At 40.2% G+C, this 19,307-nt stretch overlaps 1 protein-coding gene across 2 annotated transcripts; it reads left to right on the top strand.

Annotated features, from left to right (window-relative positions):
• Positions 1-410: 410 nt before the first annotated feature.
• ERI1 (exoribonuclease 1) lies at positions 411-15,862 on the top strand. 2 transcript variants are annotated; one of them, XM_079959751.1, is made up of 7 exons: positions 411-627; positions 5,838-6,012; positions 8,131-8,341; positions 9,824-9,907; positions 10,852-10,961; positions 11,917-12,031; positions 14,646-15,862. In XM_079959751.1, the coding sequence occupies exons 2-7, from the start codon at positions 5,888-5,890 to the stop codon at positions 14,883-14,885; spliced, it is 885 nt and encodes a 294-aa protein (XP_079815877.1). In that variant the 5' UTR covers positions 411-627; positions 5,838-5,887; the 3' UTR covers positions 14,886-15,862. The 2 variants fall into 2 exon arrangements, with proteins under 2 accessions (XP_079815877.1, XP_079815876.1); XM_079959750.1 differs by lacking the exon at positions 411-627 and adding an exon at positions 2,681-2,836.
• Positions 15,863-19,307: the final 3,445 nt, after the last annotated feature.

The raw sequence follows: 19,307 nt of genomic DNA on the forward strand, positions 1-19,307 counted from the left end.
TGATATTGTCCTTGATACATTATTATTTTGCGCCCTGTGCGGGGGAACTGCCTGCAACCACCCTAAACCCGAGCCCGGGCAGGGGGCGGGGCAAAGCGGGAGTCTGGGAGGAAGGCCACGCCCCCTGACGTCGAGGCGCATTGCCTAAATAAACACTGAGAGCGGGAGTTCTCCACGTGACACTAGACGGGCCGCGGATTGGAGGAGGAGATGCCAAACGGGCGCTTTCCGTTCTGAAATGGGCGGGAGGAAAAGAGAGGCCGGGCGCCGGACAAAGACGCGCGGCAGAGGCGGCGCGCACGCGCACTTCCTCCTCCAGGCTCCCTCAGTCTTAAGATCAGGGGAGGGGTGTTCCTATCCTAAGTCCCGCCTACGCGTCAATCGTCAGGTTCAGGTGGGCGGAGCCGTGCCAGCAGAGGCTCTCCGGCCTGCTTGCGTCACTTATCCCGCCCCCTTGTGTGACGCTGCTGCTGCTTTTGATCTTCTGGCGCCCGCCCGCGCGCGGGGACTGCCGCGCCAGAGCGGCAGAGAAGGGAGCGGCGGAACGCGAACGTGCCGACGTCGCAGCAGCAGCAGCAGCCGCTAGCGCTAGAAGAGAACGGAGGAGTGACAGAAGCCGGCTTGCGGGTGAGCGTTGCCGCGGAGAGGCTTCAGAATGGGAATCGCCCTCCCTCCTCCTCCCCCCTGTGGCGTCATTGGTCCAGCTCGCGCGCGGCGCCCGGCGAAAGTCACGTGAGGCGGCATTAGCCGTTTGAAGGAGGAATGGCGCTCGCGCGCGAGGGGGGAGGGGAGGAGAACGGTCCTCTTTAACGGTCTCGAATCACCACCAGACTTGTGGTGCTTCACATTATTATTATTATTATTATTATTATTATTATTATTATCAGAGCAGTTCACAACATAAAAATGCCGTAGGAAAACTCCCCATACAAAATAGATAATATTTTTTAAAAATAAATATTTATTAAAGTTTTTAACAAAATACAACAAAAAGTGAAAAAAACACAGAAAAATACACAAAACACAAAAAAGTAGATAAAAATAAAAAAGAAAGAAAAAATCCATTATTCTTTTTCTAACTTTCTAACTCATATCCTTATTTTCTTGACCTCCTCACACCTCCCCTTTTTGTAATTCCATTTACACAATCAAGTCAGCAAATCCTTACCCTCTTTCCATTTATCATCTTTAACTTAGTACCTTAACATACCACAACTCCAATATTTTCATCCATGAATTCATTTTTGCATACTCTTTCTAACTTTGTCACTAATACCACTTATTTTTAATCCAACATCATTTTAACATTCATAAATTTTACAGTGTTTCTGTAAATAGTCTTTAAATTTCTTCCAGTCCTCTTCCACCAGCTCTTCTCCCAGGTCTCAGATTCTGCCAGTCATTTCCGCCAGTTCCATGTATTCAATTACTTTCTTTCTTTCTTTTTTTAAATGATATTTATTAGGATTTTCCATAAAATCTTTTTCCCAATAACATCTTTTCAGGACTTCCCCTCCCCTCCCCCTCCTGTATTCCAATTCTTACAAATAAACAAAAAAGAATTTCAACAAGTTCTTATCCCAAATTTAAACTTGTTATCATTGACTCAATTTTAAAAATATTTTCCCATCCCCTAAAATCGACCTGTTCCCTTCCGCGAGTTCCCCCCTTTAATATGCAATACAGATTACAATAGAAGAAAAATGGAAAAAAATAATTTTACGCCCTTTGGATTCCAAATTTCCCTCCCCCCTTTCCCGGTTGCGTTCCCAATGTTCCTCGACGTCTGATGTCTTCCTGGTGTTCCCACATCTCTCTAAACCATAGTCCTTTCCCAGTCATCTTTAGTTTCGAATGTCCAATCTTGGAAGGAGTCTGTCTCAAAAAAGGCCCATTTCTTCCATCCAGATTTTTATATCTAGGGGTGAAAGCTCCAATTTTATTCCTTTAAACCTGTCAAATCTGGATGTCCCAAATGTTCCCACTTCCAACTTTATCCAGTTCTTATTATTTTTGTTGTTCTTGTTGATCTCACTCCTCCTTTTTTTTTTCTTTTTCCCTGCTCTCCTGCACAAATGTTCCAATTCCAAAAGCTTCTAATTCCTCTACAGAGGCTTCTTATTCAAGAACAAAACATTACGTCAAGTCCTTTTCATTCTTCAATAGATAAATCTATTGTCTCCTTTAGTGCGTAGACCTCTGTAGACAAAATAGTGTTCCATTTCTGCAGTTTCCCAGGAGATAGAAAGTTCTGGTCAAATTCCACGCCAACAATACTTGTAATGTCCCTCGGCTCCTCTAGGTGGATTGCAATAACTAAATTCCCTTCCAGATCACGTCCACCAGTCAAAATAACTTGTTATTCCTTGTTTGTAACAATTTGTATCCAATTTATAACAAATGTAACCGGCAAAGTCCTCGTAACAAAGATCTCTATTTTATTCTTCCGCTTTGACAGCTCATGTATTCAATTACTTTCATCTGCCATTCTTCCAGGGTGGGTAGATCTTGTGTCTTCCAATACTTTGCGATGGGTATTCTTGCTGCTGCTGTAGCGTACATAAAGTTGTATCCTTCTTTGGCACCAATTGGCCGACCATGCCCAAGAGAAAGGCCTCTGGTTTCTTCAGGAAGGTGTACTTAAACACCTTTTTCATTTACAAAATAGATAATAAAAACAAACCAATAACCGCCTCCAACCACTCCCACAACACATTTGAAAGGGTTGTGCTTCCATTAATACTCGTGAGAGCAGCACCGTTATGAAGTCCGCCAAATTCCCACAGCATATCACGCAAGGTTTCGGGTTCTCCAGAGCTCCTCGTCAGGCTGGAGGGTAAACGAATATGGGGTGAAGTGGGCGGAGCAGCGTGCATCTTTATTGTAGACTCTGGTCTGCTTGTGTGTGGCAAAGTTGTTGGGTTTTTTGGTAGCACACACACATCATTTTGTTGAATGGTCTCTTTATTATTATTTTCCCCCAATTTTTTAAAATTAATTTTCCAAAATATTTTTTAAACATAAATCTCAGCCATATTTTTTTAAAATAATATTTATTACTTTTAAAGGTTACAAAAATAGAAAAAAAAGAGACAAGAAAAAAAAACCAGAAAAAACACCACAATACAATACAATACAATACAATATACAAACAATATAAAACCCAACCTAAACCCATTAAACTAGACACATAAATAAATCAAAACAAAAACAGTTTAAAATGCATCTCTCTTTTTCCGTATTCTATCCTTCATTACCTCGTTTCCTCGACTTCCTCACGCCTCCCTTTTTGTATTCCAATTCTACTAATTGTTTCAGCAAATCCTTTCCATCTTTCTGTTTTTTATCATCTTATACATAACATATTTTTTAACCTTATTTCCCTTTAAGACTAAATTACTTATCTATACTTAACTTCTTATAACATTTCTGCTAAATCCATATAATATCATTCCACCATTTTTCTAACAGTCATTAATTTTACCAAATTAATTTAATTAATTAATTTAATTTCCCAATCTTCTTCCACCCTCTCCTCTCCCTGGTTTCGGATTCTGCCAGTCCTTTCCGTCAGTTCCATATAGCCTCAGCCATATTTAAACCAATCTTAGTACAGTGGTATCTCAGGTTACAGACTCCGCTAACCCAGAAATAGTACCTCGGGTTAAGAACTTTGCTTCAGGATGAGAACAGAAATCGTGCTCCGGCGGCGCAGCAGCAGCAGGAGGCCCCATTAGCTAAAGTGGTGCTTCAGGTTAAGAACAGTTTCAGGTTAAGAACGGACCTCCGGAACGAATTAAGTACTTAACCTGAGGTACCAGTGTAACATTGTTAAGTGACTTCCTCGTATCCCCCCGGTTGAATTTCAGTGTATATCATTTTAGTTTTCCAAAACCAATATTCTTCTAAGATTAACTTAATCACTTAACATCTTTCTTTCTTTATTTCAAATTTGGCATTAAACATATTAATTCATCACATTGCATATTTAAATCCTAAGCCTATCTGATATTTGCAAGTTTTTCCAGTAACATAACATATTTAACTAAATGGTCTTTAAATTTCGTCCATTCCTCCTGGTGATTCTCCTCCTTCCGGTCACAGACTCTTCCAGTCAGGTCAGCTAGCGCTGAAAAATCCATCATCTTCGTCTGCCAATCTTCCACCGTTGGTACTTCTTGTGTTTTCCAATTCTTCGCTAATTCTTGCTGTGTGGTCTCTTTACATTTGAAGGTTCATTATTGTTCCACAAGATGTGTATCTCTTTAAGGGCCAGAGCAAATAGTGACCTAGTTTTACAGCTGTGAAGCGGTATAGCAGGTGATGTTAAGTTATGTTAATTAAGCTGTTGGGTATAGTATATAAAGAGCAGTACCTAGTTCTCGCAGTACCCTGGTGGTTGGGTTGGTGGATGGGTCATGCTTATGGATATATTATAATTAATGTAAAAGGAGTTTTTGTTATTAAGACCTAGCTAAAGTTATTTTGCATTCCTTGTATTGTGTGGTCTCTCCAGCACGCCCTCTGCAGCACAACTAATCTGCAAATAGCCAACATCTTTAATCCGTATCTGCTGTTTCCAAGTTTTTTTTTTTTTAATGAATGGATTTTCCATGAAACTAATCCTGATTAAATGGGGAAATAATGTGGGATTTTGGTGACTTGGATCTTGCAAGAGTCCCAAAAAATTTGTGGCACAGAGCGATAGATTTGACATTTGACTGTCTATTGCTTTGTGCCACACAAAAACCTACTATGTAGGTTTCACATTGCATCAAAGCCTTTTATTTATTACTATTTATTTATTTCATAAAATCTATACCACACTAGATAATAAAAACCAACAACTCAAAGCTGTTTGCAGAATGGGTTGTCTCAGGATGTTGCTGTACCGCTAAGCATTTTTAATGATAAGGGGTAAAGCCTTGCAGTCCTTGGACAAAGATCAGAGTAGAAATGGGGGAGCGGAAAGGTCTAAATAAGATGTATGACACAGGTACAAAGTAAAGGAATACAGCAATATTATTCATATAGGAAATGGATATTTCATCATGAACCTAAAGCACTTAATGCATTATCTGTCTCAACAGTAACACTAATTCTGTGTAGAGTGAAATAGATTTGAGACCAGAAGATGAATATAAAGGGCATTTGACTTATTTATCATATACCTAGACCACCCTTCAGTCAAAGTTCCCAGGACGGCATTCAGTTTATACTAAAATACATAATAAAATATTAATACAATCTAAAAATTATGATACAGAAATAGCCAGCAGCAGGACAACATAACTTACAGTATTGTGTTTAAATCGCTTCAGGATGCCTCATGGGAAGCTATTCATAAGTAAAATAATGACGATTGATTCCTCAAAAGCCAGCTGGAACAGGTTCAGCCAGTGGTGAAAATATATTGATGGGATAAGAGGTATCCACTAGAAAGAAATTCAACAGTTTGGGTACTGTGACCAAGAAGATTCTGCTAGGATACTGTGGCACCAGCCACAGTGGAATTATCAGCAAGAGCTCCCCAGCAGATCTCAGACCATTGACTGGCAAACTAAATCCGACCCACAAAGCAATATTGACCATCATTTCATTCATAAAAGAAAAATGATTTCAAAAGTTACATATGTATGAGGGGGAGAGAGAGGTTCCAGACTATTACAACTCTGGGGTTTTCTTTATATAATGCCCTGGATCAGGTAAAAAGTGTTATTAGTTTATATATGGATCAGCAAATCAGCAGGAATGTGTTGAATAAAATACTTATTTTAAGCTTTGGAAGTTGAGGTTGATTGATATAAACTTGATTGTTTTGTATCATTATAACATAGCCTTCCAGAGTAAGCGGCATTATATATTTTATTGTCAAGAAAAGAAAACCATGTCTGGTTCAAGTGACTTCAGCGACCCAGTTTACAAAGAGATTTCTCTGACGAATGGCCATATCAACAGAATGAGCAGAGATGAACTTAGAGCTAAACTTGCTGAATTCAAGCTTGACACCAGGTAAGCATTTGTCAGGTGTTTGTCTTTTTTGAGGATACATATGCATTTCTGATTTTATATGTAAATAATAATAATTTTATTATTCATATGACGTTCATCTGACTGAGTTGCCCTAGGCCTAGCTAATGTGGGTGGCTTCTAACAAAATACAGTCGGACCTCTGCTCCCGAATGCCTTGGGAGTCGAACGTTCTGGCTCCCAAACAATCAAAAACCGGAAGTGAGTGTTCCGGTTTTCAAACGTTCTTTTGGAAGCTGAACATCTGACAGGGCTTCCTATTGGCTGTATGAGCTTCCTGCAGTCAATCAGAGGCCACGCTTTGGTGTCCGAACATTTCAGAAGTTGAATGGACTTCCAGAACAGATTCCATTAGACTTCGAGGTACGACTGTATTTAAAAACGAAACGAAACATCAACCATTAAAAACTTCCCTGAGCTGGGCTGGAATGAGACCGGCATGGTCACCTATTATGCATCCCTATTCTTAGAAGCCGAAGAATTGATGCTTTTGAATTATGGTGCTGGAGGAGACTCTTGAGATCCCATGGACTGCAAGAAGATCAAACACATCCATTCTTAAGGAAATCAGCCCTGAGTGCTCACTAGAAGGACAGATCCTGAAGCTGAGGCTCCAATACTTTGGCCATGTCATGAGAAGAGAAGACTCCCTGGAAAAGACCCTGATGTTGGGAAAGATGGAGGGCACAAGGAGAAGGGGACGACAGAGGACGAGATGGTTGGACAGTGTTCTCAAAGCTACCAGCATGAGTTTGACCAAACTGCAGGAGGCAGTGGAAGACAGGAGTGTCTGGCGTGCTCTGGTCCAGGGGGACAGGAGTGCCTGGTGTGCTCTGGTCCAGGGGGTCACGAAGAGTCGGACACGACTAAACGACTAAACAACAACAACATTAAATAACAAGAAGAAGAGGAGAAGAAGAAGAAATTTTATTCTTTATACCCTGCCCCAGCTGCTCTGGGCAGCTTCCAACATATATAAAAACATAATAAAACATTAAACATTTAAAAAAAACCCTCAAGGACAACGTTTTTACAAGCTTTTTACAGCCTGAAGAGTAAGTGAAATTAGAGGGAAAGTTTGTCATTTGTTAGTTATTTAGAGTACATTATAAATGGAATGGAACTGAAGACTTGTGGAGAAACTGAGGATTTGATAGTTACATCTGCTACCGGTAATGTAATTTCTGAACACATGACTTGTTGCATAATTTGTAATTCCAAAGTTTGCAATATAAGTTACAAGTCTGTATATTCTTCAGTTATACAGCAAAAGGAACATGTAAGAGAAGTTCCATATAGCCTTCCTGAAAGGTTAACCTGGTAAGAAAAGGGAATTGAAGGGAGAATGACAGCTAGGAAGAAACTCAATAGGATGGTTTGGATGTAATGATAAACAGTTTGCCGTTGTGTGCACAAGTCTCAGAATTACACGCTCCTCCGCTATACTACCCATGCTAGCTGGAGCTGATGGGAGCTGTAGTCCAAAGGATCTGGAGGGCACTAGGATGGGATTGGTAGTTTAGCATTATAGCCAAACCCTAAATTGGTTAACGAGCTATGATTAGCTGAAATAAACTTCTTAGCTGTGTACATAATTCGTACTATTTCTGTTTTGAGATTAATTCCTTTCCTATCTATCACTGCAGCTTGCCTGGATATGCTTAAGCTTATATGAATCATGAATCAAATGATTTTTTTTTTAAGTGTTTCCATTTCACTGCTGACTTCCTATGTAAAGAACTGGGGTAACTCTGAATAAGGTGGTCTTTCCATTTTCTAAGACTTGTGATTTTTCTGATTCTTCTAGAGAGATTTTTGGACTTGCTTTAAGGTGGTTATTCCTTTCTCAAGAGAAGACTGTGCTGTAGGAGCAACTGCTTTGTGTGGCCTGTGGATCAGAACAGCTCATTGTAATTCCTTTTAGGCATTGGCATTTACAAGAGGCAGGGCTAAAGTTTGCAGAGGGAGCCAACCAGCAAATACACCATGAGATTCCTACACTTTGTATTCTACAAATACCATGGCATTTCTACACTCAGCACTTTGCTGAATAAACCTTAGGTGATGGTCAAGCACTGATATATTTTTTTCCTTTGGCAGAGGAGTGAAGGATGTTTTGAAAAAGAGACTGAAAAACTACTATAAGAAAGAAAAGTTAATGCAAAACCAGACTATGAATGCAGATAATTACTACGATTACATCTGTGTTATTGACTTTGAAGCAACTTGTGAAGAAGGAAATCCTCCTGAATCTACACATGAAATCATTGAATTTCCTATTGTCTTGTTAAACACTCGGACATTAGAAATTGTAAGTGACCCCGTTTCTTCTTTTTTATGGGTAGCAAACATTAGATACAGTGTGTTTTGTAAAAGAGAATTTAGGCAATACAGTGGTACCTCTGGTTACAGACGGGATCTGTTCCGGAGGCCCGGCCGTATCCCGAAAAGTCCTGCGTGTGGTGCAATTGAGCATTTCAGCACACACACAAGACGTGCAGATCACTTCTGCGTGTAGATCACTTCTGCGCATGCTCGTGCAGCAAAACCTAGAAGTATACACTTCCGGGTTTGCCACATTTGCAACCCGAAGATTACGTATCCAGAGGGATAACCTGAGGTACCACTGTATATCCTTTTCTTACAGATATTGTTTAACCTCTTAAAAAGAACTTTTAGTTTGTGTTCAGCTTTCAGTTTAAAAGATTTTTTACAGGAATTTAAAAGTAATCACATGTTTGTTCCTGCAACAAAGGTAACTAGAACCTTCAGAAGGAAAAGCAGTTTGGATAGGGGAAGAAGGTTTTTTTAGTGGAAAAGCAGCCAGCAAGAAAAACGTTATTACACTGCCACTCCTATATTAAAAACTGCAGCATCCCTGGACTGCTTTTCATTTTTCAAAGATCTGTTGAGCTTCATTACACATATGTAACGTAAGTTTGCCCTCGATAGTGCAAAAAATCACATCTGTACAAGTGTTCAGTGGCTCTGAAGGTGTGTCCATAGTTCTTTAACAGCTACTGTATGTTAAAAAGGTCTCAGCACTACATATCAGCCTGCAAAGATACCCAAAGTCATAGCTGTCAAGCGTCCCTTATTTGGCGGGACAGTCCCTTATCCCAGCGCCATGTCCCGCTGCTGTCCCTTATTGATGATGTCCCTTAAATTTCCCGGGTTTCAAAGGAAGCAGCTCCTCTCCCTCCCTCCCTGCCGGCCAGGGAGGAGGGAGGCTCCAACTGTGTTGCTTGGCTGCGTTGCTCACCCAATAAGGAGTCTAAGAACGACTGGGGGGGTGGAGCTTGCATGCCTTGTGCCAATCAAATCGGCCACGTTGCCTGGGGACTCGCCTTTGCTCAGCACTTCCCAGCGGAGAGGTGACAGTGGTTTTCCTTGAGGTTTGAGGCTTCGTTTGGCTACTGGCTGGGCTTTTTGCCTTTGGCTCGGAGGGGCTCAGAAGTTGAACATACCTGTGCTTGGAAAAATCCCTTATTTTGGCTGCTGATCCCTTATTTTCGAGGCTGCTGGTCCCTTATTTTCAAATCTGTAAGTTGACAGCTGTGCCCAAAGTGGAGGCTGTGAGAATGTCCCTGTCCATAAGAAAATGAGTGTCAGCTTTTCTCTTTCATACAATTTTTGCCATTTCACTGCTTGTGTTCAAATATAAAAAAGCTTGGATGTTGACTGTTTGCATGCTAATTAATACCTTTATTATTACTCTTTTCTTCTAAAACATTATACATTTTCTGTGATTCTTTTGCATTGTTGCCAAGTGAACTATGTTTTAATATTATAGGAGGACACATTTCAACAGTATGTGAAACCAGAGATTAATCCTCAGCTTTCAGAATTCTGCATTAATTTGACAGGAATCTCTCAGGTAACATTCTCTGCAGCTGACCACAGTTATGAATGTAAATGAAGCAAGTGCTTGTTAAAGAATAATAGTCTTGGCTCCTGGTTCCAAGCATATTTATTGGGTATGTTGATGATTAATTAAGTGGGCTTAGGACAGCAATGTCCCCCTTCCTTTCCTCTTTCCAGATTAACATTTCCAAAATCAATATTCCAAGTATATTAATTATGTGTCCATGATTTTCAGCCTGTGTTCTTGGGATTCCTAAAGCTCCTTCAGGTGCTTATCAGGGTATTCTCAATAAGATCGTTGATGGAAGATAGGATTCCCTAAAAGGTAGCTTGAATGATACTGTATCATTCTGAATTTTCCCACACAATGCGCTGGAAACTGTCCCTGGATGGTGTTCAGAATATTCTAGACTGTGCTCCCAGTTTGAGTAGAGCAATTTAAACCATAGAGTGCAGCCTAGAATATGCCTTAAAGTAAGAGTTAATCAGCAGGTGTATAATGGTTTCTAAGCAGACAAACAGAGATTTAAAAGAAAGTTAAAGAGCATTGTTCTGGGAGATAAAAAGGGAAATGTATTGCTCTAGCTATAAGCAGGTGTATTCAGATTGTGCTACTATTTTAAATTTTATGGGGATTATGTTGATGGATTGATTTAAAGTTTGTTTTTCCAGTATAAGTGTTAGGAATGCAGCTCCATCTAATGTTGTCTGTTGTGCAGGGAGTGGTTGAAAATAGTTACTATCCACTGAATGCAATAGAAAACAATATCGTTTTTAGTTACGTTTGTTTTTTGGAAATCTGTTGTAGACTTTCTAGCAAGCTTTTAAAGATTTGTCTTATCCAAATCCCAATTTGTGTTAATCTTGCTTTTCACAGTTTCTTGCACAATGTTTTTTTAGATCATATCTTGTACAATATTTTTATTTTTGCTCATTGCTGGTGTTACATATTTTCAGGACCTTGTAGATAAAGCAGATGAATTTCCAAAGGTTCTGCAACATGCTGTGGACTGGATGAAACAGAAAGAACTGGGAAGCAAATATAGCTATTCCATATTAACTGATGGGTATGTATTCAGTTGCTTAAAAATAATATTTTTAACATTGCAAAACCAGTAATTTCCAATCAAGAAACATATATTGTAAAAATTAAGCCAAATTGATAATCTTAACTCTGTACTATTTTTTATGTTGCATCTTTGGAATTGTTCAGGTAACTGAAGCTATTTCTGCATTTTTATCTGAATAGCATGTCATGATGAATAGTTCTATAAAAGGACTCCCAAACAAAGTTGAATTCAGTGGGGATAATATGTGTAACTATTTCAAGCATGTTAGTATTCATATGTAAGTATTTAATCCAAGTGGTTCTTACAGCTAGTGAGCTGGTCGCAACCATGTTCCATTATGTTCCTATCCATATCCAGAATTATGTTTCTACCCATAATTAGTATAGCAAAAAAACAAAAAACTCTTCTGCATAAAAGTTGCAATTTTGCTATTTGAGTCCTACCTCTTTAATTCTAACAAGACAGATTCTATATAAAGTAATGTAAAACACCACTGCAGCTACAAAAACAAAGTTAATTAATACAGTGACAGAAATTTTAAAAATCCAGCAGAGTCACATAAAACATCAGCGCATAAATGCATTTTTTATCTCACTGTTAAATTAAAAGATCAGGCAAATAGAACTGTTTTTACCTGGCCTCAAAACTCATTGGTTAAAAGGAGTTTTGCCAGTGCAAGGATTTATCCTTGTGCAGTGGAATACGCTCCCCCCCCCCCCCCCGCATACCCACTAAATCTGTTTTAGGGGTTTCCCCAACCTTCTATAAAAGGAAAGGGGAGAAGACCGGTTGCCACCTGTCCAGCCTCTGAAGGTGGGGGTGCCCAGAAGATGACCTCCAAAGTTCATGTAATCAGTGACACAAGGGAGATTCTCATGTGTTGGTCCTATTAGCATGAAAGGGACACCTAACTTACTCTTAAGATACTATGCATATTTTTTCTTTTTTTAAGATCTTGGGATATGAGTAAATTTTTGAATATCCAGTGTCGCATTAGCCGTCTGAAATATCCTTCTTTTGCTAAGAAGTGGATCAATATTCGCAAATCCTATGGGAACTTCTACAAGGTTTGTGTCTCTGTCACTTACTTTGCCTGAAACTCAGTGCTAGGTATTTAAAATTTAAGTATACTGTAGACTTATATCATTTCTTGTTTAGAGAATTGAAGTTTGTTGAAAAGAGGGAGCATTCCTTGCAGGTTTTTTTGTTTTTCTTTTATCTGTTTCTGGATAATGCAGCCTGCAGGGATAACTTTCCTGTAATGATGATGATTTGTGTTTTCAATATTTATTTTTTTCCTCTCTGCAAAAACAAAAATATGCCTTTTCTAGTATTATAGCTAGGAAGCATTTTATGTTCTTAAGCTCTAAATGTAAGTTTATTACTTTCTCAGAAAATAAGTATTGCATATATTTCAAATCCCCCCCCCCAAAAAAAATACCCCCCACATTTCTATCTCCATGCTTCAAAATTTGTGGAAATGTACACATCAAGTCCTAGCTGGCTAGAACTTAATTTAGTCAAAGCTCTGTTCCAGAGTTCCAGATGAGGTATACCTCTGGCCAAACCGTTAGCAAACAGCAACCCAGCCTGTAACTGTTGACTACTGTGCCTTTAGCTCTTCTAAATTGGTTGAGAAGGGTATAATCTTCGTTATTGTGGGTTGTATCGATATTTGTCGTACCCAGAGTAGACCCATTGAAATGAATGCATATGTCTGATTTAGGCCTATTATCTTCAGTTGGTCTACTGTCAATAGAATTTAGTTGCATATAACCCTTTGTTTGCTGTGCCACTATGACTGGGCTAAACTTGGGTTGCTTAAGAGCAGTGTTTGACAGGAGCATTCCCAGGCTGCAGCAGAGATGAGGCATGAGGTGTTCCAACTTGGCTACAGACGGTGTAGGGTAGATGATTAAGAGGCTGGCAAGAACTGACTGATTCCACATCTGGCATAGTTGGGGTGGGGGTAAAGGTAAAGGGACCCCTAACCATTAGGTCCAGTCGTGGCCGACTCTGGGGTTGCGGCGCTCATCTCGCTTTATTGGCCGAGGGAGCTGGCATACAGCTTCCAGGTCATGTGGCCAGCATGACTAAGCCGCTTCTGGCGAACCAGAGCAGAGCACGGAAACACTGTTTACCTTCCTGCCGGAGCGGTACCTATTTATCTACTTGCACTTGACATGCTTTCGAACTGCTAGGTTGGCAGGAGCAGGGATCGAGCAACGGGAGCTCACCCCGTCGCAGGGATTCGAACTGCCGACCTTCTGATCGGCAAGTCCTAGGCTATGTGGTTTAACCCACAGCGCCACCCGCGTCCCGGGGTGGGGGTAGCCATCCTTTAATGCCCATCAGCCCCAGCCAGCATGACCCTGTAGTCTTAATAACTGAAAGGGTACAGGTTCCCCATTCCTGTGCTAGTGCTTTCATCCCTTCTTGAAGTTTCATCAGTGTGGCTCAGGATCGTGAAGAGAGAAGTATGAGGAATGAAGAGGCCTCTGAAACAGTACACCCAGAATGGCTGGGGAAACTCAGCCAGATGGGCGGGGTGTAAATAATAAATTATTATTATTATTACCTATGATCCAGTCTGGTGAAGGGACAAGCTAGAAATGAGAAATACTGTATTGTTCATCTTGCTATTTAAGATGGCGAGTTCTTACTTGTGCACCATCTGGTGTTATCTTCTGTCCAGTGAGGAGACTGGTCCCCTTATCCTTTCTTTCTTTCTTTTTTTAATTTTCAAAAATATACATTTATACAACACTCTGTTTTTGTTTGTAACAAAAAAGAAAATGATAGCAACTGAAGCAAAGATACTTTGTATACCTCACAGTACACATGACACTATAATTTATGAAAAAATAAAATAAAGAAGGAAAAGTAGTTGAGGTTTTAAAAAGACTTCCAAACATTATTATTGTACGTTATCTATTAAATACACTTTTACCTCACAGTTACTTATTTCTTCTATTTTTTATCGTATTTCTATGTAAATTGTCAATTACCTTTATATACTACAAGGCTCAGTCTAAGTCTGCCAGGAGACTACCCTTTATACCATGGTTCTTCAAATATTCTTTAAATATTCTCCATTCCTTGTGGACTTTATGTTTTGTTTTGCCTCTAACTCTTCCCGTCACCTTTGCTAGCTGCAAGTATTCTACCATTAATGTTTGCCAGTCTGCTATATTAGGTGTTTTAGTATTTTTCCAATTTCTTGCCACTAAAATTCTTGCCGCCATTACCCCAATATACTTTTAAGTATATTGCCAACCCTAATAGAAAAATCAAAAAGACCATTGTTCATGTACCGATGCCCTTATTCTTGTTGCATGTGGCAATGGAACTGCTCAGTAGCATGAAGATTTCCCTTTTCTCCCATAAATTTTAAGGAAGTTAAAAACTTTTGACATCTTTTTATTACTTGCTCCCTGTAAATTGATGTTCACCTTGTGTGTTCATTTACAGGTTTTTTTCTGTTACATTGTTTTGGATTGTTTTAACATTGTATGTCACATGTAGCTTGTGGCATTAGGCAACTGAACAATTTAATAACAGCAGCAACAACAACAACAACAACAACAACAATAATAATAATAATAATAATGTAGGTGGGTGTGTATATTGGTTCTCTTTCCTACCTCCTCCTACTTTAGTATCTTTTATTTCTTTTATCAGGTTCCCAGAAGCCAAATTAGACTTTCAACCATGCTTGAAAAGCTGGGAATGGACTATGATGGACGGCCTCACAGTGGGCTTGATGACTCTAAGAACATTGCGCGCATAGCAATTCGTATGCTTCAAGATGGTTGTGAGCTTCGGGTGAATGAAAGATTGCATGGTGGGCTGTTACTGACTGTCTCCTCCACTGTCCCAATAGAGGGAGCTCCAGTACCACTAATGCCGAGTTTACGATAAAAATTAAACATTGAGTTACATTGCGTTGAGGACCATACCCAAGAACGCTAGGACTTCAAAAGACTTCCAAGGAGCTTAAAAACTGGTATCTGTTTCCCAGTTTAACAACTCACTGGGATATAAAATTTTTCACAAAACCACTGGTGTTAATGTTGGGTTGTTTTTATGGCCGCCTCGGTAGGTTGTGCTAGGTTTGGTATAAAATATCCAGGTAGTTAAGATGGCTTTCTGTAAAATGTAAAGTCAAAACTAGAAGCATAGAATTGAGTCCACAGGTGTAACACCGTTCTTTCCTCCTTCAGTATGAAATAGGTAATTGCAACACTGTTGAACAACACCATTGAATGTGCTGTATCTCTTTTCTTTTGTAGCATACAAGGGTCTGCTTGACATTGTGAAACAGTGGCCAAATCGACTTTACCTTCTGCTCATATTTCATAACTTACCTGTTACTTTTTGCAAGTCTTGCTCCAGGAGAGGGAGATTCAGTTTTTAAGTTTGCCCGGCTTTGGCCCAACTAATAGCAATTTCATACAGTAATAACAAACGTTTTTCTTTTTCGTATTCAGAAATGTTTAGGCCTTTAATTGGCCAAAATTAAGCACTTTTTAGACACCTTAAATTGCTGACTTTAGCATGTGCTTTATGCTCTCCCATTTAAATAAGTGGAACTAGAAAGGGCTTGATTTTGGCTGGAATATGTTTCTGTTTACTTTTCTTCCTTCCATTATGAATCATATAGTTTGGTTTGATTATTCGACCACTCTACCTCTGTTGTAAAAGGATCAGTGGAGAAGCTTATTTCCACAATATTTTAATAAGATCTGGATTTGATGTGATTATTGCATAAGTTTATTTCTATGACCAAAGACAAACTCTTACATATATAACTATGCCAAACAGCCTGCAAAGTGTATAAAGCTTTGTTTTGATGTTGACATAATAAATGCAAGTCAAGTTTCTATTGGTACATAAAATATTACATAAAAGTGCACATCTTTTTTATCTTGTGTTGATGAGTGGATGCTTGTCTTTTGAACTATCCTCCCCTTCTCAAGTAGCTCTGATTTACTTATATGCACGTTATTCTATTTTATCTTCAAAACAACCCAGAAAGAGTGTTTGAGTAGCTCAGATTTCATAAGGCTCTTCAGGGTTGAGCATGAATTCAAACCCAGATCCCAGATCTTCAGTTTCCAACACTTAGCCATTCCCCTGCACTGGGTTTTTGGTTCTACATGTAGATAAACTCACAATAATGATTGATTGATTGATTGATTGATTACCAAACACATAAAGCTGAATGTGCCCAAGTTAAACGTGCATAAGTTGCAGGATTACTGTACGCCAAAACAAAAGATAATGCATATCCTGTACAAAATATAACTGGGCTGTAACTGGGCTGTAACTATCTCATTGTGCAAAATACATAAAAGTTCTCAAATAAACTCTAAGCTAAATCATAGTCACAGTAATACCATAAATACTGTATTTTTCCGTGTATAAGATGCCCCCGTACATAAGATGCCCCATATCTTGGGGGACTAAATTTAAAGAAAATGAGGGAAGCTGGCCCAAAGTTGTTGAGCTTTTTAGGGGTAATTGCATGCACGTCATCGCACCAGCAGGGCCGTTGCTGAGGGTTGGCAAAGTGAGCAGCCGTTCCCTCCCATGCCACTGTGGGCGGGAAACGGGGTGTGGGCTGCCAACCAGCTGCCTGGCTGTGCACAGATTCCCTTCCACACTGCTGCGGGAAACGCTCCCTAGAGTGCGCACCTCCCGCAGCGGCATGGGGTGGAGTTGCGCACCCCCCAACCTGCTGCCTGGCGGCGTGCAGCTCCCTGCCCCCACTATCTGTGTATAGGATGACCCCAGTTTTTTGACATGATTTTTGAGTAAAAAAACCCTCATCTAATACATGGAAAAATATGGTACTCATCATCTGCTATGAATTCATAGACAACAGAGTCTTGTGGCACCTTAAAGACTAACCCATTTTATTATGGCATAAGCTGTCCTGGTTTGCAGTCCATGAGAGGCATATGTTACCCTGAATTGCAGATCAAATATGATAGCTAACACTGACATTGGTAAGCCGATGAAATAAAAACCCATCTCAAGCCATAAAATAACTAAAGATGCATCACACTACCAGCTATTGACTTTTGATGTTGATAAATTGATTCAAAGAAGCTTGTCTGCTATTGCTGCAGCAAATATTTCTTTTCACATTACAGTGGTACCTCTGGAGGTCCATTCTTAACCTAAAACTGTTCTTAACCTGAGAGGTACCACTTTAGCTAATGGGGCCTCCTGCTGCCGCCGCCATGCAATTTCTATTCTCATCCTGAAACAAAGTTCTTAACCTGAAGTATGGACTGCAAGAAGATCAAACCTATCCATTCTTAAGGAAATCAGCCCTGAGTGCTTACTGGAAGGACAGATCCTGAAGCTGAGGCTCTAGTACTCTGGCCATCTCATGAAAAGAGAAGACTCCCTGGAAAAGACCCTGATGTTGGGAAAGATGGAGGGCACAAGGAGAAAGGGATGACAGAGGACGAGATGGTTGGACAGTGTTCTCAAAGCTACCAGCATGAGTCTGACCAAACTGCGGGAGGCACTGGAAGACAGGAGTGCCTGGTGTGCTCTGGTCCATGGGGTCACGACTAAACGACTAAACAACAACAGCAACAACAACTATTTCTGGGTTAGCGGAGTCTGTAACCTGAAGCGTCTGTAACCCGAGGTACCACAGTACATTTCATGCCACAAAATGTGGTGATTCCCTCTAGGTTAAATGGCTTTTAATGGGAGAGATAGACAAATTGGCTATTAGGCATGAAAAGGGGGACCAGCAACAAAATATAGTGCAGTGTTCCTGTTTAGTGCCCCAGGCAGCCATTGCCCTCTTCCTGGCTTTCTGATTTCCCCTATCCCATCATTAGCCTCCCATTCCCACTAAGCAATGCACAGTCCTCATTAGGCTGTTCCTGGGATTTTCCCCACCAGGGTTTCTCCACCATTTCTTAAATACTTGATGCCTCCTTCCTGTGCATGAATGGCATTGTTTTAGCTAGGATCAAACTCAGATAGTGAATTCATTAATATAGAGGATAGCTATTGCTTTTATGCACTGTTTGTGGTCTTAGAAGCATCTAGTTGGCCACTGTGGAATGCTAGACTAGACTTTTGAACTGCTCTAGCAAGAGCCTTCTTATGTCCTTGTGTTCTTAAGTTTACAGTGTAGAGCCCCTGATGTTCCCTTGAACGTTCTTGCATGAAGGGGACTTATTTTTTTTCAAGTGAAGCATGGCAACATACAGCGTTAAGGCAGGAGGAACAAGAGAACGGGACTGCCAACTGGGAATTATCAGACATTCCCAATAAATTATGTTCAGGGTAAGCACAGAGTTCTCAAACTTCGGTAAACAAGGTAATAGACTGCCAATGTGGACACCTGCCTGCGGAAGGTTTATGGGAAAAAGGCTAAAAAAAGAACTCTTGCCACAGGGTAGTCTTTATGTAATCTGTTGCAAAATTCTTATCTTTTGGCTTCTGATCCAGCCAAAGTTAAGCATTGAAGTCCCACTGGCTTCAGTGAATGAGGGCATCTAGAAGGATATAAAAATGCCTAACTTTGTTGGGACTGTATCCTAAATTTTCAATAGAGTCTACAATCATGAGGCAATGGTCTCGTTCACACTTCACTTAAAACCATGGTTTCAACTTAACTGTGGTTTCAAGGTGAATGCCCAGTGTGATAGCAGTGCATGCTGCTGAAATTGCAGTCACTTTGTCCCCCCTCCACTCCTGCTGCTGCACTACAAGGAGCTGGTTTGGTTTGGTTTAGTATTATGTCTGAGCCCAGGCTCATGGTTTGTCAAGAACAAACCATGGTTACTGGTTGTGGTTTATTACAAGCCCCATTTGGATGTAAAGCTAAGCCAACCCATGGCTTAGCTCACACTAGCGCGGTAGCACCAGGAGGGGCCACAGTTTTCTTCCTGTTCAGCAGCACAATACACAGTCACAATTAAGTCATAGTTGAACTTAACTGGTTGAAAGTGATAAGCAAACCAGGCCATTGAGTCATATCTCCAGGTCCAAGCACCAATCAACTGAATGCACATCCCCATTGAAATGGCAGTAGCCATGTCCGCTGATCTGATGCATGTGTGGATGCAAATGGAGATGTGTAACTGGCACCATTACCAGTGGCCCATGACTGTAGCTTGAGCACGGCTTCTATTTCACTCTATTTTCTTTTAGTGGGACTGTTTAAAACACACTCCCTTTAAAGCTCTTTAAGAAGTGTGGTTGCTTTTATGCTTATTTTGTCTCTTACCTGATTTATTTACTTTACCACTGCAGTAGCAAAGTCCTAGCCAGGTTACTCAATAGCCAATGCAACGCAAACAATTC

The sequence above is a fragment of the Podarcis cretensis genome (genome assembly GCF_951804945.1).
Source record: "Podarcis cretensis genome assembly, chromosome: 17".
Classification (NCBI taxonomy): domain Eukaryota; kingdom Metazoa; phylum Chordata; class Lepidosauria; order Squamata; family Lacertidae; genus Podarcis; species Podarcis cretensis.